Here is a 25,695-nt window from a genome sequence, read left to right as displayed (position 1 = left end):
AGATGAATGGGTTAAACACAGGACTTTATCTTAATAGACAAGGTTTCAGTCATATGTTAAAGGGATAGTTCACCCCAAAAGTGAAAATTCAGTCATTATATGCTCAAAGTCATGCCGATTGAAGGCCAGGTTTAGTTTTTTAGTCCAGTTTATTAGTTAGTTAGTTTTTTAGCATTGCACAATCTCTCAAACAATGGAAGTGAATGGTGACCAGTTTTCAAATATATTTAAAAAACAAACAAACAACAGAATAAAAAGATAAATTGCCTCCATACTGCTGGTCTGGTGTAATCTAAGTCTCCTAAAGCCCAGACATGTCAAGGTTTAAGCAACAAAAAATCTTGGTTGATTTAGGAAAAGGTCAAAGTTTGTCTCTGTCATTCAGATGTAAATAGCCACATCTTTGGGTGCAAATAGCATTGATGGCTATGGACACCTGGGTGTTTGTCTCTGCCATACTAGGCTACATACACCTGGGTGTAAATAGCCACATTGTCTATACCATCCTGGGTACAAATAGCATTGTTGTGTATGAACACCTGGGTACTTGGCTACATCATGCAATGCTATAAACATAAATATGGGAATTTTAAAATTCTTAAACTTTTTTAATGGTAAACAATGCTGTAAATTCAAAATAAATATTACATCTGACAAACAGCATTCATCATTTGCATTGGAAATGTTTTGAGATGTATAAAATATGATGTATTTTGTGGCTTTGTCCAATTTTTAGTGTGCAATACTGTCAATGTTTGACTTTGTTGTAATCAAGATGTATTTATATTAGGTTACATTGTTTACTAATTGTAATTGCCACGTAATCTGTAACTGGCTCCATTTCAGTGCAATCTGACTCAGCTCTGTGTACATTTCCTTCACAATAGGTCTATCTTGAATCAGCATACAGAAGAATTTTGTCCCAGTAAGAACTGATTTCCTACTCTGATAAAAAGCTTTATAAATAAGGGACCTGCTGGTTCTTTGAAGACACATTGTAGAGGACCCTGTTTTGTGTGAGCCACCTTGCTGTTCTTGTCGGGACAGGAGCACTCACACATAATTAGCAGGTGGTCCCCGCTGCCGCTTTGCATACAGCCCCGTGTATCAGCAGCTGCACATCTCAGAGACAGACTGACTCGCTGGGACTCCTGCCTGTCAAACATGAAGATGCTCTGGCTCAGTCTCCTGACTCTTCTGATGCCTGGTGGGTCTCCTGTCGCGGCCTTGCCTCTCCGCACCCCAAACCTGCCTCTGCCAACCCGTGCTGGACCAGCTGAAGCTGAGCAGGAGTTTGCAGAGGTATTTACCAGTTTATGACCTCAGTAGGAAAAGGTGAAAAACAGCCAGTGTCTGTGCTGGGACAGCTTTATAGCCCCACTGCCTGGAACTGAGTGTGGCTTTGTTCAGGTATGGTTGTGGTTTGTTAGTTCAGCTAAGTGCTGTTTTTCCCTAAAAGCCTTTTAAATCACGTTAGTGATAAGATCTGTGTTTCTGTTTCCAGAGGAATACTGTCTATAGCTCCAGAGGTCCACAAATTTATGGCAACATAAAACTTTGTAGAATTGTTTCTGGGGGCATGTAGCTCAACATTTAATAGATATTTGAAAGAAAAAAAAATGCAAACTATTTCATTTGTGACTTGCTACCCAGTCAAACATTTCTAATAGAGGTATAATATAAGAAGTGTCTGTTTGCACCTGGGTGAGAATAGGCACACGGCAGCAATTAGGCTATTCACACCCAGCCTGCTTCATTTAGCTATGGAGAGTGACAGATTCTGCAGCAGCTGCAGGATGTGGTGGATGGAAGAGTGAAGCACGGCACCAGGATGTAAGTCTAGTGTGAAATGTTGAAGTCAATGTTAACTTGATTTTTAGACTTAGTTGAGTGTACCTATTACTTAAAACATTCTTTAAAAAAATGTTATTATTATTGTCAGTTTTCTGCTGAAGTTTGACAACCTTTACTATCAGAAGAGCCATGACAAGGCCATATGTGCATTAGGCTATAATGCAAATTTTAGTTTACAATTTTCTTTTTTATGCAGTATTTAGGCTGCACATTTTTACAATTGTAGAAATCACCTTAGACCCACAATTATAATTATGATGCTTAAAAAAACATTTATTTCCATGTATTCGTTTGTCAAAGCCACAAAAAGCCACTGGAGAGAGGCAACAGAACTGCATGTGGCTCTGCAGACCCCTGGTTTGGGCAACAAAACAAAAAAACACTTGGTTAGGTTTAGGAAACAAAACTATTTGGTTTGGTTTAGGAAAAGGACATGATTTGTCTCTGCCAAATAGCCACACTGGCTATTTACACACTGGATGCAAATAACATTGTTGTCCGCCGACAGCTGGGTGCTTGTCTCTGCCATGCTAGGCTATATACACCCAGGTGCAAACAGACAGTTTGGCTTATTTCACGTCAGGTGCATATGACATCTATGATGATAATATGATGGATTTTCTTTTTTTTTATTATTATTAATACTGGCATTTTTTCCTCATGGTAAAAATTACAAGTTTCCTTTCATTTCTTTCAGCACTACTCATTACTACATCCAAAACTTTGATTAGAATGGAAGTAACCAGCAAAAGTAGGAAAAACTCATACAGCCACACAATAACTGATAAACTAACACTGGGTATCAACAATGGTGCCAACCTTGTTTTGGGAAAAATAAATATATTTGACCTTTTTTCACTTAAAGAACTATGAAAATTGATATAATACCAACTGCTAATACTTGACAATCTTGATGCCACAGGCACAATTCAGTCACTGTTCATTCCTGTAAATATAATTTAATATTTTCTGAATATTAAAAATCTGAGTTAAAGCAGGGGTAAGCAGCAGCACTGGACAAAGGTTCTGAATTTACCTTGCAGTATAATAACATATAATAATTTAAATGGCGTGAGAGAAGACTGGACTTCTGCCCCTTGTCTTGGCTTTTAGGCTTTAGAAAACAGGTTGTTAAGATAATGTTTCAGTGTTTCAGTCTTGAGAATGAGAGTCAACAAACAGTGATCTTTCTCCAGAATCACTTACTGCACTTTTGATAAAGCCATTATCATGATTCATCAGAAAATGTTCAATTTCAAAAATTTCAGATCAAGATCATATCAAGCTAACATTTAAACACATGGCCAGGAGAAACATGTTTTTTTTGTAAATATTGCAACAAAAACTGTGTGGCTGCAGTTGCTCACATATTTTGACTGCCTTTATCTCCTGACTTCATTATCTGTTACCACAATAACACTGGCATCTCGCATCTGCCTTCTTGAGAACTGAGTCCAGACAGACGTTAAGAAGAAGAGCTCATAAAGAATCATTATCACTGCATCACATTTTACTTCAGCTGAGGTTTCACAGATGCAGAAATTGCAAAAACAGATTATCCAATTATGTTAAAATATCAAGGCTGTTGACATTCTCTCATTGTTATAATAAATAATGATAAATCGAATGAATGAGCTGTGGTAATTAGAGTGAAGTGAACAACCACAGAGGCCCTCAGCCTCCAGCAGAGTGAGCATCAACAACTGATAAGAGGAGGGTGCAGCACAGTGTGAAGGTGTAGACACATTTCAGGCCATAAATAACCTGCTGTTCTTAATTACTTTAGCAGTTGAATTGAACCTGATGTTGAACCACAATAAAAACAGAGGTGCTGGTAAACACTGTGGGTGCTTCACCCGCCCCAGGGCATTAATTATTTAGTTTATGTTGAAAACTCACCTTATGTTTAGTATATTTTCCTAAACCGGTATGAACTGTAAACAGAAGGATTTAAAAGCATGTGGACAGCATGTGAGTTCAGAGAGCTCAAGTCCAAAACCATCACAAACCATCAGCCCAGAGGTGTTACAGTACAATGGAACATTTGTCCATGGAGATTACTGTACAAATCCCCGTAGAGCTTCAGTAATCCTATAAATCAGAGGCCGCAGTATCTTTAGACACCTACAATTACATGAGTACAGCAACGCTTCTGCAACATACTGTCATTAAAGGTTTGAGAAAATGTTTGGAATGTTTACTGCACAACAGGACAAGGCAAGTTTATTTGTACAATACCTCAACAACAAGACAAGGGACCTATAAAATGAGTACAAATAGCAAATAGATGATATATGGTTGATGTGAGTTGTTTCCTCCCTGCCCCCAAATTGACAATAGTGTGTCAGTTGTCTGTCAATATAAAAGTAAGTTGGTTGTCCTGAAAACACAAGTATACTGCTCTGAAATAACACACTCTGGATGATGAGCTCAGTGGCTGCATGTCTCACTGCCTGACATTAACATTTTGCTCCATTGCTTGTCTCGTGCTAGTGTTCAGTGTTCTTGCAGTCTGCAGGCAACCTGCCTGAGCTTTGAGTTTGAGGAGGAGGGGGCGTGGTGTATAATAAATAGGAATTCAACCAATTTACTATACTGTCTGTGACTCCAGTTCACTAGTTTGACAGCAGGGGCTTACATATTGCTCCTTTAATAAAATGTAGTGGCAAACAATTTGCAAAGTTTAAACCCTTTAGTATAAAACATAAACAGTTACATATCTGCATTACTTTTATGCTTCATGTATTGTATTACTTTTTCCAAGTGTTAATGTAAAAGAGACTATTTACACATGAAGCCTCCTGTCTCCATATATTGAACGTTTTTATGTTTTCAGGAGATCTGTCTCCTCACTTTAAAATCTTTTCTCTTTTTTTCCTTCCTGGTAAATCTGCCGTCATGCTGTCACCATTTGCGCTCCAGGCGCACCTGCTTCTTAAAGGTGATGAGAGCTGACTTTCTGATTGGTTTGTTGCATGTTCAGCCTCAACTCACCCATGAATTAATCGAGGCGCTTGTGCACAGCTGATAGGTGTAGGACAGGATGCCTCTGCAGCCTCGGTGCAACACGACAAAGCTGGATTTGGACACACCTTGACTAAATTAAATCCACTGCACTTGCACTTTCAAACTGGGGCCTGTGGTGTCAAAATTTAGATCTGACCAAGATTTCTGGCTTTAGCATAATTTCATGAGTGGTTGAAAGCTGGTCTAATTGTTCAGCTAGTGTCACATTATGAGAAAAAAACATGGAAGTTTTGTGCTACTCGTGTCTGTATGTGTTTTTTGTCTGTGTGAGAGATAGACTTTCAAACCCTTTAGTCACAGGAAAAAGAAGACATTAAATAAGAGTGGCATATGTTCATTAACTTTTAGTTGACTCCAGTAGTGCACCATTCTGCACAATTAACTGAAATATCTTCCTCAGGAATATCTGCAGCACTTCTATGGCTACAGGCCCACGTCAGAGAGACACAAGAGGAGTGCAGACACAGATGAAGACACTGATTGGTCGACTGGGCTCTGTGATAAGGTCCAGATGATGCAGCGCTTCTTCGGTTTGCCTCCAAGCGGAGAGCTGACCACAGAGACTCTGGAAGTTATGAAGAGGCCACGCTGTGGCCTGTCAGACGTGGAACAGTTCCGAGACACAGTTCGGTGGATGAAGAGCACCCTCAGCTACAGGTCTGAAATGCTAATGTTAGCATAACAACAACAACGATTCTGACAGGTTAATGTTAAGCCATCCAGAGGAAGACATGAAAGTCTGTACCAAATTTCATGACTGTGCATTTGTTTCTCACTTTTGCTCAAAGATCACCAAAGACACAAGGATTCATCTTCTGGGTACTATGAATATTTGTACAAACTTTTGTGGCAATCCATCCAGTAGTTGTATTTTATGTGTGTATGTTGCTTTGTAATTACTGACAACTACATGGAAATGGTACATGCTAATTATTACAGAGTTAACCATAATATTTGTGTGTAATCTCTAAGAAATTTAAAATATATTACTTGGTAATCACCACCCATTATATAAAAAGGTTCTTGCTAATCATCACATAGTTAACCAAGAAATTTGGGGGTAAGTTGGAGTTGTTTTGTGGGTAATTTTAAAGATATTACTTGTCAATCACTGCCTAGTTACAATGAAATTATAGGACCTGGAAAATGAAGTGTTACCGATTTATGTTACCTTGGAAACCAGATGAATCTGCCAAGCTCATGTTTTCATTTGCTCTGGCAGATCCGTCTGTCCCCTCCCCTTCCATTCAGACATAATTCCACTAGTCTTGGATCCGACTGGACCGATCACAAGTATTTATTTAATGCGGGACGAATTCTTTACAATGATTGTAGGTCTCTAATCACTTCTAGTCAGCAGATCCGTCAAGCGCAACGCCTCTGGCCCCCTGAAACTCATCAACAGTCTGTTACTTTGTTGCCTATTTCTCACCTAAAATATTTAAATATCTACTTCATTTGCTTCATTGCTCTGATTGGTTGTGGGTGTATCCAACTGCGTCCAGAGGAAATTTTGGCCTGCGCATTACGCCCCGTGGAAAAGGGAGGTATACTGACAAAAAGCCTTAAATTTATCTGACTTAAGAGGTAAAATTTTTTCCATGTTCCTCAGGATCGTTGGTCACAAGAACCTCCCCATCCAAGCCTCAAAGGTTCTCAAAGTCTTCAGAGATGCATGGCAGCTCTGGTCCGCTGTCACACTGCTGAAATTTCGCAAGAGGAAAAGGAAAGAGGCTGACATTGTCATCTCCGTCCACAGTGGTGGTGAGTTCTAAAGAGACCAAATGTCCTCAGCCCTGACACGGATGCATGGAGCAAAAGATTGAATGGTTAACTGTTTGTTGCAGACCATAAGGACGGCTCACCTTTTGATGGCAAAGGAGGAATCCTGGCTCACGCCTTTCTTCCTGGGCGTGGTATTGGCGGAGATGTGCACTTTGATGCTGATGAAGACTGGACCTTAAATGCTACTGGTACTGAAGTTAGAAATCTAGCATGCTGAAAACACACACACACACACACACACACACACACTACTCATTTCATGGTAGGAATGGTTCGAAATTTTTGGAAATGTGCTCACTCACTTTCTTGCTGCCAGTTAGATAAGATGCCTGCATGTAAGGCTGCAACTAACGATTATTTATATCATCAGTTATCTGTCCATTGTTTTCTCGATCAATCGATTAGTTGTTTGGTCCATGAACTGTCAGAAAATAATGAAAAAGATGACATCCTCAAATGTCTTGTTTTGTCCACAACCCAAACATATTCAGGTAGTTGTCACAGAGGAGAAAAGAAACCAGAAAATATTCACATTTAAGGAGCTGATATCAGAGAATTTTGTTTTTTTTAAATAAAAAAGTGACTCAAAATGATGAATCACTTAATTAATCCTGTCACAATGTTATTAGTTGAAAAATATGTCCAGTCTTTCCTGTAACAATTATTTTCATTAATCAATTCATATCTCTTTCCAATGTTTTAGTCTCATAAATATATCATTTATAATATATCAAAAGTCTGAAGAAAGTCAAGTGGGGGAAACTGACAGGTTAATGTTAAGTCATCCTGAGGAGAACATGAATGTCTGCACCAAAAGTCATGACTCTGCATTTTTTTTGTCACTTTTACTCAAAGATCACCAAAGATACTAGGATTGATCTTCTGGGTACCATGAATATTTGTACAAACCTTTGTGGCAATCCATCCAGTAGTTGTTGAGATATTTCAGCCTGGACTGACAGGACTGACACTGCCATTCACAGACTAATATCAGGCTATAATAGACTAACGCTTCAAGTTCACATTGAGGATGTGATAATTAATTACCACATACTTACCAAGAAATTTCAAATATGTTGATCTCATACTTTGTCATCCTCTCAAAAATACTCAGTTTGTTGTCAGAGTGGAGTAAAGGAACCATCAAGTAATGAATCCTGTCACAGTATTGTCAGTTGAAAAATAGGTCCAGTCTTTCTTTTAACGATTATATTTATCATTGATTAATCTCTTGTTCAAATGTTCTAGTCTCATAAAGATGTATAATACATCAAAAGTTTGAAGAAATTCATTAGACTAGTGAAAAATACTGAAATCAGCGATGCCACTATTTCTCATTCCCAATCATTCCTATCTAGATTAATTGATTAGTTATTTAATCCATAAAATGGTGAAAAATATTGATTAGCGTTTCAGGGTTTTGTCCTCAAATGTCTTGTTTTGTCCTGAAACCAGAGAATTTAAAATTTTTTTTTTCTTAAAAAAATTACTCAAACCAATTGATCGATTATCTAAATAGTTGCGATTAATCATTGCAGCTCGATGTGTATGATAAATATGAAGCTACAGGCAGAGATGGCTAGTATAGCTTAGCATAAAGACTAGAAACAGGTGGCCTGCCTGCAGCTTAAAGTACGAAAATCTGCCTCACTTAAGACAAATATTTTCTAATAAATAATTTACCCACTGATACTCAATATTCTTTGTGGCTCCATAAACATTTAGTTAACTTTAGTTAGCTTCTGACAGACATGCCAGCTAACTAATCTAACAATCTGCCAGCTCATCAAAACCACACTAATAAACACAACATTTTTGTTGTATAAATGTGTTATAGTGGCCAGTTGCGGTTTTGCAGGGGCTTATGTAGACTCGAATCATCCCACTGCTTCTAATCTTTTCAGCTAATCCAATCGTCTGCTGCACACATGGGAGAAGTTAGCCGTCAGTGCTTTCAAATCTTTCTCCCAGAAAGCCTCTCTGACATGTGGGTAATGGTCTATTTTAATCGAGTATTTAACCCACTTTGCCTAAACCTAACCAAACTGCATCAGGAAACTTATAATAAAATTTTGAAAAGTAAAGCAAAACAAAACCTGATGATGAAGGCAGCTGTGTGTTATGATGATAACCCCAGGAAGCCCTTTCTGCCAGAAAATGGCTTTCTGACATTAAGATTTCTTACAGAAATAGCTTTATGGCAAAAGGTCTTCCCAGAGGAAAGGAGAGTTCAAAATAAGATCAAGACACAAATGAGCTCAATTTAAGACCAACATGAGTCTTAAATTCGGCTGAGAAATAGCCTTTGTCTTAGTCTCAGGCTCTAGCTTCATATTTAACTTCATGATATCAATCTTCCCATCAATCTTTTGGCGAGAAATTGAATAAGCACATTTTGCAAAATTTCCGACTATTCCTTTAACTTGACAATACAAATGAAACAAAGTACAGATGTAAAGAATTTGCATATACATTTTGTTGGGAAAACTGAATGAGAACTGAAAAGTAACAACGCCTGAAGTAACCACATATTCATACTAATAGGCCAAATTAAAGTCTGATGATATGTCTTGAGAACATATGACACATGACATTTTACTTTGCACCTTGTCTGTGCCGTGAAGCCCTCATGAGGCCTGTGTTCCTGCTCCAGGTTTCAACCTATTTGTTGTGGCAGCCCATGAATTTGGCCATGCACTCGGCCTGCCCCACTCACCAGACCCCGGAGCCATCATGTACCCCGCGTACAACTTTGCTCCAGATTATGAGACTGAACTCTCCTTCCGCGATGTCGAAGATATCCAACGCCTGTATGGTGAGTTCAGAGGGATTAAAGCATCATTTCACTGCTTGGATTCAGAACGGTTGCTGATTCCTTTCTGAAGCAGAGCGATACAAACTAAAATGCATGGCTTACACTGTGACTGTATTGTGAGATGCCCTGTGTAACCTGTGATCTTCACCTTTGTTTTGCTCTCAACCAAAAAATGTATTCATAATTCTAATTAATGCACAATATTGCATGCAACATATTTTCAACAGTAAGACATTTACATGTCAGTTTAGTTACAACCTCATTAGCATGTTCACACGGTAATACTGTTGTAGTCAGCAGCAGCAGTGTGGGAAACCAGATCCACATCCTCTTTCTAATGTGTCATCATCACACAGTGAAGTCAGTGAATAACGACCAGCGTCACAGCTTGATTGTCAAACTAAATACCCAGGTTCTCTGTCTGAGTCCTGAATGCATCATATTTTTACTCATTCTGTTGCATTTCAGCAGTTGCATGGCTGGATTTTTTTCTCTGCTTCTTAGTAATTTTAGCAAGTTAGCACACACACAGCTACCAATTCATCATCATGGCCTCTTTTGCAAAAATGCTTCACTGAGTGGAAATTTTACCATGTTTTGACTTTAAATCAATCAATCAATCAATCAATTGCACACAACAAAGGAAGGAACAGCTGAACAAACTAATAAACCTAACAACAAATATAAAACATTTAGAGCTGCAACGATTAATCTATTGTTAATTGACTATTAAACTATGAAATGAAATATGTCTGAATATTTTCTGGTTCATTTACTCCTCTCTCACAATAAACCAAATGTGAGGACGTCAAACGTTTTTCACTATTTTCTGACATTTTATGGAGCAAACAACTAATCGAGTAATTGAGAAAAGAATCGACTGATTAATCAGTGATGAAAATAATTATTTGTTGTAGCCCAAAAAACATTATATTAGCCCAAACAATTTCACCATATTTGATATTGAGGTAATCCAAAATTAACAGAAAGTAATCAAGTAACATTACTTTAATATTGTGATACTTGGATTATATTACTGACTACATGTTGTAGATAATTAGGTAATTAGTAACTGAATACATTTTATAAAGTACCCCTCCCAACATTCAATTTCAAGTGTAAGAAGAAATCTTTTGGCCGAAAGCATCAGAATGGAATACAGTTTAGCAATATTGAACACTACACATAGATGTCCAGTTATCACATTTTTTATGTGCATCATAACATGTGGTCATAACACTTTATAAGGCATGCATGCATAATGTTATACTGCTTGCAGACTTGCAAGCACTTGTGACTTTGATTCAAATGGGTCAGAATTCTTTGCAGATGATGTATTATTGTGATCATTGCTCTTTTCATAAAGCTTTTACTTGACTTAATTTGAAGGGAAAATTTGGGGCTGGGTGGAGTTTTATAGTTTCTGTTGAAAAAAGCCCTTAAATTGTTTTTACTTCTGTTGCCTGCAGGTATCAGTCCCGATTTTGCATCACTAGTCTCCAACAAACCTCCTCCAAGAACACCCGACAAATGTGATCCATATTTGTCCTTTGACGCTGTGACAGAATTACAACAGGAGGTGCTGTTTTTCAAAGATAGGTATGTAAACTGTCCTGTGAGTAAACAATGCAAGCCAGACTACATCCAGATGTGCTCAGGCAGATTCAATTTCCTCTGGATAACCAAATGTAAATGGGGTGTTGCTTCTCACCTGGTTTCTTTATTGGTTTAAGAGTACTGGATGAAAAACATTTTCAAAATAGTGTTTGAGATAATTTTCTGCCTTTGCAGATTTATGTGGCGCAAACACCCTCTGTTTGATGAAATAGGAATCACCCTGATCAGCAGTCTGTGGTCGGACGTTGTGCCTCACTTCTTGGATGCTGTCTATGAGAATGTGGGGAAGCATGTTATGCTGTTTTTCAAAGGTAAAATAAACTCATATACTGAAAGAACATCCTGAGTTCTTCAATGTACACTTTGGAGCCTCTAGAAACTTAGCTTGAAATAATAAAATGCATATATGATATCAGAGTAAAGTTTTGCAGTAAGAATCCAAAAAGATCTGAGTGAAAATAAACATTCACAACAATTAGATAACCTGGTTCAGCTTTTGCTGTGAGACTATTTTTCAAGAGTGTGTGGGCGTGTCAGCTCATGTTTGATTGACAGCTGCCTCAGGAATCCCAACACAGAAGCTAAGTAATGTCCTGCAGTGGACAGACAGAGTTTTCCAACAGGGAAGTGAAGCCACCGGACTCCATGGACAGAAACAGGATTTTTGTCTTGCAGGACACGGGAGTTTGTATTTGTGTTTTTTAGTTAGTTCGGGTTATTGTGTGTTTGTTCGGATCCGAACTACTTGGTCACTTGCTGTGGATTGAGGCGGCAGGAGACCAGCAGTTCCCATGTCCTGCGAGGGAAAATTTCTGGGTTTTTTTTCAATGAAGTTTTGTGTCTGTGAAGAGATCACAGACAGCGGCTTTGGTTCCCTGTTGGAAAACTCTGTCTGACAAAGTAAAGCTCAGAAAAGTCCTTTTGCACCCACATAGCAAATGACATGGATTTTTTTTATGATTGGTTTGTGGAATTATTTGTAGTTTTTTCATAATAAATCTCAGAGCACAATTCAAACCCAATGCAGGACAGTGTACAAAAATTTAAATAACAATATTTAAATTTTGCAGTCAAATTAATTTCTAATACTTTTTAAATGCTTACTGTTATGTACAGTGCAGTACAGTATAAAAAGTATTCAGGACCTTTGATGTTTTCCCTTTTTATTTCTTTTATAAATGAAACCATGGTTGGTATAATTTGGCTTTTCTGACACAAAGATGTCAAAGTGAAAACAGATTTCTACAAAGTCATGTCAATTAATTAAAATATAGGATGTAAAATGAGTGATTGCATAAATATTCACCGCCTTCAAAGTGACTGACCTAAATCAACAGAGGTCCAGTCAGTTGCTGCTTGTAGTCTCACAATTAGTGAAATGGAAATCACCGGAGTGCAGTGAACGTGTCTCAAGTAATCAGTATTCCTGTGTATTCCCGTGCAACCTGGCAGAGCTTGAATAGTGTCCAGATGTGCGCGCCTGATTGAGACCTGTCCACACAGACTCAGTGCTGTGACTGCAGCCAAAGGTGCATCTAATAAATACTGACTGGAAGGGGGTGAATATTTATGCAATCACTTATTTTGCATTATATATTTTTATTTAATTGACATTACTTTGTAGAAATCTTTTCACTATGACATTAAAGAGGTTTTTTGTATTTTTTTTGTCAGAAAAGCCAAATTATATCGACCATGATTCCATTGATAAAAGCAGTAAGAGAGGAAAACATCCAATTGAGTGAAACTTTTTATATTGATTGTACATAAGACCCTAAATAAATGGCTTTAATATACTTTTCTTATGAAAAAAGCAGGTATACTAAAATGGTTAGTTTAGTCTTTTTTATATTCTTTTTTTTTTTTCAGGTGATCAATACTGGATGCTGAGGCAGTTAAATCTTGAGGAGGGTTTTCCAAAAAATATCTCCAACCTGGGCTTCCCCTCCAGAATAAAATCTGTGGATGCTGCCCTTCACTTCAGAAATGACCACTACACTGTGTTCTTCACTGGCCATGAGTGTTGGAGGTATTAACAGTCCTACTGTTCCTCACAGATCTTCACCATTTCCAGTCTTTATGCTAAGCTAAACTTGTGTGGTTTCTAACTTGTTTTCTGTTGAAAGGGTTTTTCTCAGGGGAAATCTTTCTTGTTTGTTTATGACTCTTAATATTTAGTAAATAAAAGTGACTTGACCAGATTTGACCACTTCCCTCAATTTTGATGTAATAACAAGTTACAAATTTCCTGTGTGTGCAAAGCCGATTGCAGTCACTGGCTCTGCTGTTTCTCACCCAATGACACAGCTGGCTGTGGTTTACAATGTAACCCATGAGCAGGAAAACACTGAGACAAAGCTCTGCCATGTTTTCTGTGTGTGCAACATCTAGGTACAATGAGCAGCTGAAGATGATGGAGGAATCACCTACACCTGTAGATCAGCTGTGGCCAGGGATTCCTACTCCAATAGATGCCGCTGTCTTCTATGATGGTAGTTACACCACCTTCCTTTCTTGCCTTCATACACGCAGTTTTTAAACAACATGGTTTAATTAAATTAGAATTTTAAAAAAATACTCCCGTTCATTTGACATCAACAAGTGGTTTTCTTCATCCCGACTAATGTGCAAGTCAAATAAAGTAGGGAAAGGCAGAGTGACAAAAATATAAATCCGGCCAATAGAAGCCTCCTTGCCTGCAAAAAGTAATAAAAATAATTTATCAAAATTTGCAATTAGCACATAGAAAAGCAAATAGACAATGAGGTGCTATGCAGATGCACCAATCCCACCATTTTCCTGCAAATACTGACAATGACATCTGAACTTTCTCTCTCTCTGTTTTTAAAGATTTTAACACTACCACTACTGCTAATGATAATAATAATAATAACCTTTTTTTTTATAGCAGTATTCAAAACACACGTCACAAGTCACAAAGTGCTTCACAAAAACAGACAAAAAACTAACAAGCGAGATTTCAAGATTTTATTTATTTGTCATTAATACCATGCAGGGTTGCACAGTGAAATGCGGTTTTGCCCCCTCGATGCTACACAAATGAGATATATAAACAGACATCCACACAGGCAATAAGTACATAAAAGTAGCACTAAAAGGAGAAATAAAACTTTATACAAGGAATATATAAGTACAGTTGTAACAGTATATACATACCTACATACAAAACACTTTATGCAATATTCATCACATTGGTGAAGTATGAGTGCTTTAGGGTGTTTTCACGCTATGATTGATCCGTACTGTGCCAGAGTGCGATTGCCTCTCCTCTGCTAGTCAGCAGTCACACGAAAAATGTTGTTTTATGCCCGAGCACACTTGCAGATGTACACACTCTGGCAGAAGGTGGCGGTATGCACCTGGTCGGTTTGTGATCCGCCAGTAATTCAACGATTCAACGTTGAATCTCAAGATCTCAGATGTCACACAGTGGAGTTGAACTTCGTAATATACCTGCTGTTGTTAATGTTTGAACACCATCACACCACACACACAGTTCAGATGGTATGCACGCGCTCGTAAACCTTGCTCCAAGCTAAGGATTTCCAGTGAAGATTTAGGCTAGACCTTCAATCAGCATGACAGTGAGTAGATAATGAATTTTAATTTTTGAATGACCTATCCCTTTAAGAAATACAGTCATGTTTGAGTCTTCTTTAGCAGGGTTGTTGTTTGCAAATCAAGATTTCTTTAGATTTTGTTAATGTCCCCCAAAATGACACAGGAGCCCCAGTGAGCGTTTTTTAGCATCACAACTTTACACCCTGATAATCTGATCACATCCATTATTTATATTTTATGTATCACAGTAATGAATCTTCATTTCCATCAGGATTTGTGCACTTCTTCAAGGGAAACATCCACTACACATTTGACCCCGACTCCAAACGTGTCGTCTCCACCAGCCTCGCGAATGACCTGCTGGACTGCAAGAAGAAGGACGAAGACGGCAATGAAACCCTGGCAGAAAGGAGATAATTGAAGGAAAGCTCTCCATGATGATAATGGTGCTTCTAATAGTGTATCTGCTATGTGTGTTTACGCAAAGTGTTACAAAAACTGTACATACAGCAATAACCACACAACACACCAACTGATGAATAATCCAGGGAAGTGGTGAAAAGTGTTACCTCAGTGTGTAATACAATGTTGTAATAATGGCATTTGTACCTTGTATCAAAGTACAGTTTTTTTTTTATTCAGATGTTGCTGCTAACTGTGTGTTTTAAGATTTTAATGATCTTCTTATGAAATGCATTATACCTCAGCTATTCTTGAGAATTGGGACAAAACCATATTTTGAGGGGAGTTGACTTTTGCTCTTCAGTTATGCTGGAAAATATATTTTAAAAGATCAAATTCTGGGCTATTAAACTTTGTAACGGGCCAACCTCCTAGTGATTTAATTTTTTATTAAGTGTAGACGTCAAGACAGAAAATCTAACAGAGCTGATGTCTTACAGACTTAACAAAATGTTACATTTTTTCATTTCACAGCAGAGTCGCAGTGAGCAGCAACTTTATTTCTTGAAGTGTCTCAATGTTCTCTTAATGTTAAGGGCTACACAGTTGACATGTTACAGTTTAGACATATTGGAGAGCTATATTATTTAATAAATTTGTCGAAAAATTGAAATTTTTTGAGCAGTTTTCCCATGTTTAAACCAGAAAGTGAGACAGGGGTAATTAGGGTATAGCTAACTCTTTTTATGCCTGATTAAATCATGTTTTTGTAAATGTCAGATTCAACAGAAATCTAAAAAATGATTTTAAAGCAATGATTATAACAGCACATATTTATACTTATGTTATTAGTAGCTATTGTTATGTTATGTTATGAATTCTTGTCTGGGATAAGGGGGTTTTCTGGCACTGAGCAAGTTTAGACATTTAAAATAATTAAAGCAAAGCAAAACATTTCATAAATTATATATATTTCATATATATAAATCTTAAAATAACATATTTTAACCCAAAAAAAAGAAAGTAAGTGTGTTGGTACTAATCATTTAAAAATAGATATATTTTGGTAGGACATGATTTGTCCCAGTTGTCAAGAACAGGTGACCTACACTTCTTCTAAACAAAATAAATGTTATGGTTCTACCTTTGCATCACTGTGATCTCTGGTCACTAATTCTGAGGCCAAATATTTACACTGAGTGTGTATGTTTGTGTGTTTTCTGTTGCAACACATATTTCCCACAGACTTTCTGCTTTTACTAGTGTTGATCAATTCACCTGAGAAAATACGTTGCAGCACACATTAGTGTTTCCTCTGTGTCCACAGAGTGACCAGAAATGTAGCTTTCCACTTACATTGATGTAGAAAGTGGTTATAGATTATTACAGACGTGTCTGGATGGAAAAAACTACCTGTAGTTGAGTCACACATCTCCTCTATCAAGTGAAAAATCCTTTGTTATCTATGCAGCACAGCGCTCATTAACATGTTACAGAATAAACTGACTCTGTTTTAGTTTTACTTATTATTTATTCAACCAATTTACTGTACATAGTTATAACATTGTTTTTTTGTGACTATTAAAATGAACAACAACTTAACTGTGTTATTCATATGTTGTATAATGATGAATGAAGCCTCTGATTCACAACAAAAGGGCTGTTTGGATTTTGTGGTGAATAAAATTGCGCAACATGATGAATGATTGGCATCTATACTTCCTAACTTGTTGGGACTTTTATTAGGGCTTTTCTTCATAATGACATGACACAGACGCAGCAACAGTGTGATGGCTGAAGAAGGTTATGAATCAAAGTTCAGACAATAAACGACAGACCGGCGTGGAAAAATTTCTTAAGCTCAAAGTGGGACAAAAAGTCAAGTACTGCTGAAAAACTTACATGTCTTTAATAATGAAAAGAAAGCACAGATAAAGAAAAAAAATGGCACCCAGATCATGATGAATTTTATATTTGATTACAATATTTAAGAACCTTATGTTTAATGCAATATATAACATCTTTATTACCAGCACTACCTCTGATGAGAGGCTTATATTTGTGGTCCACTTACTTATTATTTCTTTGTTATTTTAAAAACTAGTTCACTGTTTTTAATTTTCAGATTCTTTCAAAGGTTCACAAAACACGATTTGATGATTTACCTGACTTAAAGGGACAGTTCAATCAATCAATACTACATGTATTTCCTGTGGTTTTTATTGAGCTTTATGTATGTAGATATTTTTGGTGTGAGTTGCAGACTTTTGGACATATCAGACATGTCTGCCTTCACAATCTGAGTATCATTTAGTCCCATTATATCAGAGAGAAGGCAGACGTCTCTACAGCTGATGGCTCCAAAACTCTGCAGCTCACACCAAAAACTGGATAAACTGCAGGACAAGTATAAGGAAAAATATATATTTTTTTGATTTTGGGATGAACTGTCACTTTAAAGGATTCGACCACACATATCACATCTCCATGTCTATCACTATTTTCAGTGTTTGATGTTGTTTTATTTTTATGTTTATTTTTGGTTTTTGGTTTTGGACAGAACTGGCTCTAGACACAATTTAAATAAACAAATAAAGGTTCATATCTCATACTTTTTCTTTTTCTTTTTTGTCAAATTATTTTTAAGATACTCCACTACAGTCATGAAGTATATTTTTCAGGTAGAAATATAACTGAAAGCTGATGGGGAAAAAAGAACGTACAAACAAAAAACAAACAACCACACAAAACAACAAAAAAATAAATCTGCAAATGAATGTGAAAATGTTTATACAGGCAGTTCTTTGGCAGATTGATGAGATTGTTTAATCTTAATTTTATGACAATCTTGCACAGTCTGTTATGAAACAACGTCACCATCATCATAATTACAGTGTCCTGTTTTGGGAAACTTTTGCTGGATGAGCAATAGAAGACCAACTTCCTCTCTTATCCATAAAAGGAGTACTGAGTCATTGCATCAAGGAGGTAGTTGCTAAACATGCCCCTGTCCTCAGCCTATAAAACAGCTGCCTGCAGAACACAGAAGCACAACTTACATTCAACGAAGCATGAGAAACATGAAGACTTTCAGCCTGAGCGTTCTACTGAGCCTGGCAGTCGCAGCCTACTGCGTGCCAATACCGCAGGTGACGGAACAAGATGAAGATTTTGCAAAGGTATGTACACTTGATTTGTGCTTGTCATCTCGCTGTTATGCATTAGACTGCATGTGGAGGCTTGAATGTTCTATGAATTCAGAATGTTGTTATGTCTGCTCTACCGCTGGTGCAGATTTAAGTATTCAACTCTTGTTCTCTCTTGCAGAGCTACCTGAAGAGTTTCTTCAACCTGACGGAGGAGACCGGCCCAGTCATCAGACGGGGAGTCGGCCCATTGATCAAGACGCTGACTAGGATGCAGAAATTCTTTGGTCTGCAGATCACCGGGAAGCTGGATGCTGACACCTTGGCGATAATGAAGAAGCCTCGCTGTGGTGTTCCAGACAGCAACATCGCCAGTTTCTCCACGTTTGGGGGTGACCTCAAATGGAGGACAAACAGCCTCACCTACAGGTAAAGGATCTCGGGAAATGTATGTGAGAGAAACCTCCTCCAGGAATTGTCTTAGTTCTTTATTTAAGTGTATTTTTTGTCCTACAGGATAGAGAACTACTCACCTGACATGTCTGTGTCAGAGATCGATGACTCCATAGAGAGAGCTCTGCAGGTTTGGGCCGACGTCACTCCTCTGAGGTTCACAAGGATCTACAGCGGCACAGCTGACATCATGATCTCCTTTGTCAGCCGATGTGAGTGTCTTTCCCAGTTATATTTTCTCTCTATGCTCAATTTATTGGCTTTGACATCCCATAAAACATCTTAGCTTTGACTAACTGTGTTGGACAGCCGATCAATCATAGAACCAAGATTTATTCTGAACACCCAGCTCTGATTTCCTGTTTTTATACTACTTCAGGCTTGTAGCTGTAACCTCATGAATGTGTTCTTGCCAACAGCTCATGGTGACTTCTCCCCCTTTGATGGTCCTGATGGCACTCTGGCCCACGCCTTCGCCCCATCTCCCGGCATTGGAGGAGATGCTCATTTTGATGAGGATGAGACCTTCACTTTCAGCACAAACTCCGGTCAGTTTGTTACTTTTGCTCTGCAATGTGTCTCTTTTATTAAACCACTCTGTCAGTGTGTGTTTTGACATGATATGTGCTCATCATCTTGAGGAGCTCTGACTGACATGATGAACTCAGGTGTATTGTCACAGTGTGTTCTTTTAAAAGCAGGATAAAATACACCTTTTTCTGCAAGCAGCACTGTAAGAATTATTATTATTAATGATAATACCCTCATATCCTATTCTCTTTTTACTGTAATACCTTATTATTATCATGCAAACTAACTTTTTAAGTTAAAACTGTTTTTTACAGTTTATATGTTTTTATATATATGCAATACTTTATTATCTTACATGTTTTTATATTATCCACTGTACAAAAAAATCAACTAATATCAAGTTTATTTGACTACAAAAGTTTACTACTTTTGAATCATCACAAAATCACCAACTTGCCTTTTCAATTTCAGTGAACATCACATTTTAAGACACTTGCAAAGACATTATTTTTACATTGTATATGTATTTATACATGTAATACTTTCTTATCTCATCTGTTTTTCTTATTTGATCTTTTTACTACTCCTGTCCTATGAAATGTTTTATAAGTAAAGTTAAAGTTAAAGTTAAAGTTTATTCCGTGTTTTCTGCAGGCTATGTCCTTTTCCTGGTGGCTGCCCATGAGTTTGGTCACTCCCTGGGCTTGTCTCACTCTGATGATCCTGGTGCTCTCATGTACCCTGTGTACTCATTCATTGACCCCAACACCTTCATTCTGCCCCAGGATGATGTCAACGGCATCCAGTCTCTCTATGGTCAGTACTAACTGGTTGGATCATCATTAATAATCCCTGAAATCACTCATGCACAATCAGTTACACACAACTTCACTTCAATGAGATGTTGATTTCACTTAACCTCCAGGTGAAAACCCTGACAAGGATCCTCTTAAGCCCAGACCTACAGCCCCCCCTACCCCTGATGCCTGTGATTCAACCATGGTCTTGGACGCTGTCACCAACCTGCGAGGAGAAGCGCTCTTCTTCAAGGACAGGTATTGTAGACACACTGTAGAATGCTCAAATAACTAAATGCTTATGTTTTCTCCTCGCACATCAGCTGACTTACAAACTGTTTGTGTGTGTTCTCAGAGTCTTCTGGCGCAACCACCCTCAGAGCACCACAACTCAGCAGACTCTCATCACAAACTTCTGGCCCGATGCCCCCACCCACATCGACGCTGCTTATGAAAGTCAAGAATTAGACAATGTCTTAATCTTTAAAGGTACTGTACTTGTTCTCTGTACCTAAAACTCCTAATTTGGTACTATTCTTAAGATTACATTATATATTTTCAGTGCATATACTAAAAACACATATTCTTCTTATCTGTCTACAGGTGACAGAGTTTGGGCTTTCAACGGCTATCAGCTTGTTCGTGACTACCCTAAATCACTCTCCAGCTTCGGTCTGCCCAGCAGCGTGAAGAAAATCGATGCGGCCATGTATGATGTGGAATCTCAAAAGACTCTGTTCTTCGTGGGCGACAATTACTACAGGTGCGTTTCATGATGTGAAATGAATTCAGATCGCCTGATTCAGGTCACATGATGGTTTAGAAGATGGCGAATGGGTCTTAATCCTGTCTGTGTTTCTTCAGTTATGATGAGGCCAAAAAGACGATGGACCAGGGATTCCCCAAACCGGTGTATGAGACCTTCACTGGCCTAACCAGCAAGGTGACCGCAGCTTTCCAGTTCAGAGGTGAGCAGCACTTAAAGCTTTATTAGATGGCTGAAATGAGAAAAGGTTTGCACGGAAACTAACAGCGAGCCTCTGTTCTGCTCTGCAGGTTTCACCTACATCTACAGCGGACCCTACATGTATGAGTACAGCCTGGGGAGCAAGACCCTGTTCCGTGTGCTGAGGAACAAATACTTCTTGCCCTGCAATAAGTACTAGACAGTTTACTGGCTAAACTGTTTTGCTCGAAATGAGAATGAAGTATCCACGATAATATATAATTATACTGGTATACATTTAGGGTCATATACTGGATATATGCCCTGAGAACAGCACCTTACATGTTTTTTATTTTTTTTTTATTTTTGTGATGTCAGCCTTTGCTGTAATAAGTTAATTTAACTTTCATATTTTGATATTTATGTCATTTCCAGTGATTAATTATTGCTTTTGCTGTTTTTACTACCGTTTGATTTTTGTGTGCTTTATGAAGTTTAACTGTGGAACTTTGGAACATCAGTTCATTTTAATATTGTTACAATTGCACTTGTCTACAAAGATTTGTACACCACTGTGACAAGACATATGAATGTGTGTATGTATCTAACTGATAAAAGAAAATGTGAAAATAAATTGGCATCTTCAATTCACAAATAAAAGTTGTTTGAGCAAAGTTGTATGTATTCTTTGTCGTTGTTTGATGGAGATCAAAAGATAATGTCTATTGTCCAGTGAACCAAACATGACAAATATCCCACTAAAGTGTCCTTCCAGTGGACATAGCATAATAAAGTGTCCTCTAGTACAGTGTTTCTCAACCCTGGTCCTCAGGGACCCTGCATGTTTTAGAAATTTTCCTGCTCTGAAACACCTAATTGAGGGCGGCATGGTGGTAAAGTGGTTAGCACTGCCGCCTCACAGCAAGAAGGTCCTGAGTTCAATCCCCCAGCTCCCTGGCTGGGGCAGGGCCTTTCTGTCCGGAGTTTGCATGTTCTCCCCGTGTCTGCGTGGGTTCTCTCCGGGTTCTCCGGCTTCCTCCCACAGTCCAAAAAACATGCATGCTAGGTTAATTGGAAATGATTGAATTGCCCGTAGGTGTGAATGTGAGTGTGAGTGGTTGTCTGTCTATGTGTCAGCCCTGCGATGAACTGGCGACTTGTCCAGGGTGTAGCCCGCCTCTTGCCCAATGTCAGCTGGGATAGACTCCAGCAGCCCGCGACCCTTATGGACTAAGCGGTTACAGAAAATGAATGAATGAATGAAACACCTAATTCAAATGATTAAGGTCTATTTTACAATAATTACATTATTTATTTTACAAGGGTTATTCTCCCATTTAGCACTACATACCCTCCACCGTCCCAAAGCACTCACAGGTGGTCGGTCTCACAGTCAGCAGTCAGAGCAGAGAGGAGACCCACACCACTCCACATCCAGGCTGCAAATGAATCGTGCGCCCTGGCTTACAGAGCGGGATGTAAATGTAAATGTTTCTTCACTTTCATGCTAAAATAACTAAAAGAAATCAGCTGCTTATTCATTTAAGTCAGCTCCCTCAAACCAAAATGACCTGCTCTTTCTGTGAGCCAGCACAGTGTGTGTCTGAAAAAAAAAACAGTGAACCTGAATTAAGACTAGTTTCCATCATTTTCTTACATTGCCATTGACAGTTTTTTCTATTATCTCTTTTTGGTCCATTTAGATGATTAATGTCGTCAAGTTAAATCCGTCTACACAAAAAAAAGTTAAAAATGTTATAGTTACGGCAAAAAAACGTTCATGTTTTACTGTGACTTGTTTTAGAGCATAAGGTTAGAAACTAAACCAAACTTAAGAAAACTAAACAAACAGTAACTCTGCCAAAGTGTCTCTTTTGGGTCACTTTGCCGGTACCAAGCCCGGATAAAAGAGGAGGGCTGGACGTAGAGCTAGCAGTTCCACCCCACATAACAGTCTTTTGATTAAATTTGATATTCTAACATTAAACAATACGGGACAAACTTGATTTATGTAATGTGGGTCTAGACAAAACATTTAAGTCATGACGTTAGTTTGAGTTTGCCTCTTATTTCAATGACAAAATTAAAAAAATGCAAACCAAGAATCAACAGAAGAAAGTTCATTTGTAGTTGTAAACATATTTAGGGTGTTTTTTCACTCACTTTTTGTCTCTCCCATGATGTTATTCCTCTCTTTTACAGTGTCCATTACAAAATTGCCAATTATGCAGATGAGTCATTTAGTGATTTCTGGTGACTTTTAGGACAGCCAATAGCTGCTTTCCCTTCTGAAGAGTTGGCAACACTGTATCCTGTTTGTTACATGGTTATGCACTAAACAAAATCAGTAATTTGACACAAAATATTCATTTTAAAATGATTTTAGTGATTTAACAATGATGTTATTCCTCCAGAGCCTATGATCAGAGCTGTGTCCATAATCTTATTCCCACAAAAGGTTTGGTCTTAACAGCAGCTTAACACAGTAGCATGATTCAAAAGCAGTCCAGAGGAGACATATGAACGTTTTATTTCAGTTTGAGTTAAATCTGATCCAGAGCCTCAAAATATAGAAATAATGAAAAACAAGCTGCTGGGTCTCATCAGTCTGTCACTGCTGCTGAGAGACTTCCTGTCCTCTTTACTGCATGAAGACTTGGACAGTTAGGCTGGACCAGATGCACCTAAAAAGAAAGATCAGACAGACAGAAAGACAAAACAGATTAGACAAAACTGATTAGAAGAAATACCACTTTGTAGGACTTAGCCAGTTATTGAATTATTTTTTTCCAGCTGTTTTAAACCAAGTTAAACTACCTTTCAATTGATTATGATTGAAATAATATAATTCTATTTAAAAATGTATTTCTGAAGGATTGCATGTTGCAGTTTGCTAATATTTTCACTGTAATAACCACAAAATATAAAGTCAAAGATAAAAGTATGTAGATAAAAATCTCCTCCTGCTTCTGTTTTGTGAACTCAGACTCGTTTCATCTGATTTCACTGAGAATCCGACGTGGTGACAGACATGAAGAAAAACTATATAGAAACAGTTGATTCTCTCACTGATGGTCTCATTAACTTATGTATTTCATATAGAGGCAGCAGAATTGAATTCAGACTGTTTCATAACCAGTTATAGAATCCTTTTACCAGCTTTGATCATTATTTTCTCTCTTAAAATGTCTCCTGTTTAATTTTCTTTTATTTTGAATTGAGCATTTACACTGAAGCTTTTTTATTTTTCATTTTAAATAACAACATCAGTTTCAGTCTCCTTTTTCTTTACAACATTCAGTTATGGCCTGATTATTCTGAGTACTCAGATTTAATAATAATTTATTTGCCATTTCCCCCCTTTTAATACACTTTACCTTTTGGACTTTGGTTCATGTCAGTGTCCGTCTTTCTGTGGGTGTTTCTGGTCCTCTTGTGGACTGTTTGCAGAAGGATTGCTCCTAATAATATCAACACTAAAAGAAATAATTAATTATTCATTAGTATTTTCAGTCATTTGACAGAGTGTGTAGATAAACTGAAAGTTTATTAAATGGAAGAATGGAAAGGAGCATCTTCAATAAGAATTAAAACAGCAATGATGATGATGATGGTGATGAAGGAGGACTCTGAAATCCAATTAAAAAGACAATAGAGCTCAGAGTAAAATATATAAATAAAAAAGCTAAAACAGAAACAAAATGAGACAAGTAGTAGCCAGGGCTGCGTTCAGTCCTGACAAAACGTAGCAAAGCATATATTAAAACAGAGACAGACGTCTGTCCACAGAGCTACAGAGAGGTCTGGCTCCACACAGACACATCCTGCTATGTATGACAGCAACACATCTGCCTACTTTGCTCCCGCGTCCTGCCCCGACCTCCTGCTGGGTCAAAACAACCACCCCTCTAATTTGACTGCTGGTGAAACACAAATTCTGAGGCCTTTGTCAGATTAAATACATTCGATAAGAAAACTGTCGCACTGTTCAGCTTTTAGGAGCTCAGATCTTCTGGCTTGTCAGACGAGTTGTGTCGTGTCTTTGCGGATTAACAATCAGCATCGTTTCCAGACTTGAGGAGTAACAGATTACATGTAACTGTATTCCATTACATTTACAGATGAAAAAAAAGATGTAATCAGATTACAGATACTTTTTGTAGAAAACAGGGATTATTAGTAAGATTATAATTTTAAAGGACAACATACAACCATGCTCAGCGCACACACATTCATTATCATAACATCTAGAAAAGAAATGTTTCACTGGGTGGAAATTTAATGTTTTTCTGTCTTTAAATCAATCAATCAATCAATCAATAAATTGCAAATGAAGGGACAGCTGGACAAACTAATACACTTAGAGCTGCAATGATTAATCTATAATTAGTCTGTTAAATTACTGGACTGTTAAATTAATCTGCATTTATTTTGATAAACAATTAATTGTTTTGAGTCATTTTTTAAGAAGAAGCTCCAAATTCTCTGATTTCAAAAAGATATAATAACCATAGCCACCAAAGCTTTTTTTTCAGTGAATGCAGTCTTAATATACTCTGCATGTAGTTCAAAGGTGTGTTTCAACATTTTCTAAGACAGTCATCATTTGTGTGTCTGCATGATCTGAAGCAGCGAGAAAATATTGATAAATCCCAGATTTGTGTGTAAAATGTTTATACGCAGTTTAAGTTTGAACAATTTTGTGTGTTAGTGAATGAGGCTCATTGTATTTATTTTTTT

The 25,695-nt window shown here is 37.7% G+C and overlaps 2 protein-coding genes and 1 long non-coding RNA gene across 3 annotated transcripts; 2 read left to right on the top strand and 1 right to left on the bottom strand.

Annotated features, from left to right (window-relative positions):
• The first annotated feature begins 1,142 nt into the window (after window positions 1-1,142).
• LOC146318598 (neutrophil collagenase) lies at window positions 1,143-15,671 on the top strand. The gene is made up of 10 exons (XM_084730566.1): window positions 1,143-1,302; window positions 5,282-5,538; window positions 6,494-6,645; window positions 6,729-6,854; window positions 9,320-9,481; window positions 10,951-11,080; window positions 11,273-11,409; window positions 12,968-13,127; window positions 13,490-13,590; window positions 14,952-15,671. The coding sequence occupies exons 1-10, from the start codon at window positions 1,165-1,167 to the stop codon at window positions 15,095-15,097; spliced, it is 1,509 nt and encodes a 502-aa protein (XP_084586692.1). The 5' UTR covers window positions 1,143-1,164; the 3' UTR covers window positions 15,098-15,671.
• Window positions 15,672-18,108: 2,437 nt separating this feature from the next.
• Window positions 18,109-21,626, top strand: LOC146318597 (collagenase 3-like). The gene is made up of 10 exons (XM_084730568.1): window positions 18,109-18,261; window positions 18,410-18,657; window positions 18,745-18,893; window positions 19,101-19,229; window positions 19,867-20,028; window positions 20,138-20,267; window positions 20,365-20,498; window positions 20,613-20,772; window positions 20,874-20,977; window positions 21,066-21,626. The coding sequence occupies exons 1-10, from the start codon at window positions 18,154-18,156 to the stop codon at window positions 21,173-21,175; spliced, it is 1,434 nt and encodes a 477-aa protein (XP_084586694.1). The 5' UTR covers window positions 18,109-18,153; the 3' UTR covers window positions 21,176-21,626.
• Window positions 21,627-23,460: 1,834 nt separating this feature from the next.
• On the bottom strand, window positions 23,461-25,227 carry LOC146318596 (uncharacterized). Its single transcript, XR_014771583.1, has 2 exons — window positions 24,333-25,227; window positions 23,461-23,639 (listed from the first exon to the last, which is right to left on the bottom strand). It is a non-coding gene; the product is annotated as an uncharacterized LOC146318596 (long non-coding RNA).
• Between the last annotated feature and the right edge of the window lie 468 nt (window positions 25,228-25,695).

Source organism: Lutjanus erythropterus, chromosome 11, assembly GCF_056507025.1.
Source record: "Lutjanus erythropterus isolate fLutEry1 chromosome 11, fLutEry1.hap2, whole genome shotgun sequence".
Taxonomy (NCBI): Eukaryota; Metazoa; Chordata; class Actinopteri; order Lutjaniformes; family Lutjanidae; genus Lutjanus; species Lutjanus erythropterus.
The sequence above is the reverse complement of the archived record's forward strand: the minus strand, read 5'-3'. Positions and strand labels throughout refer to the sequence as shown.

Coding starts and splice junctions, on each gene's coding strand:
- LOC146318598 (XM_084730566.1), top strand. CDS start 1,165: ATGAAGATGCTCTGGCTCAGTCTCCTGACTCTTCTGATGCCTGGTGGG. Junction 6,646..6,728: donor CATCTCCGTCCACAGTGGTG/GTGAGTTCTAAA, acceptor TGTTTGTTGCAG/ACCATAAGGACGGCTCACCT. Junction 6,855..9,319: donor CTGGACCTTAAATGCTACTG/GTACTGAAGTTA, acceptor TTCCTGCTCCAG/GTTTCAACCTATTTGTTGTG.
- LOC146318597 (XM_084730568.1), top strand. CDS start 18,154: ATGAGAAACATGAAGACTTTCAGCCTGAGCGTTCTACTGAGCCTGGCA. Junction 20,029..20,137: donor CGGCATCCAGTCTCTCTATG/GTCAGTACTAAC, acceptor CTTAACCTCCAG/GTGAAAACCCTGACAAGGAT. Junction 20,499..20,612: donor CAATGTCTTAATCTTTAAAG/GTACTGTACTTG, acceptor ATCTGTCTACAG/GTGACAGAGTTTGGGCTTTC.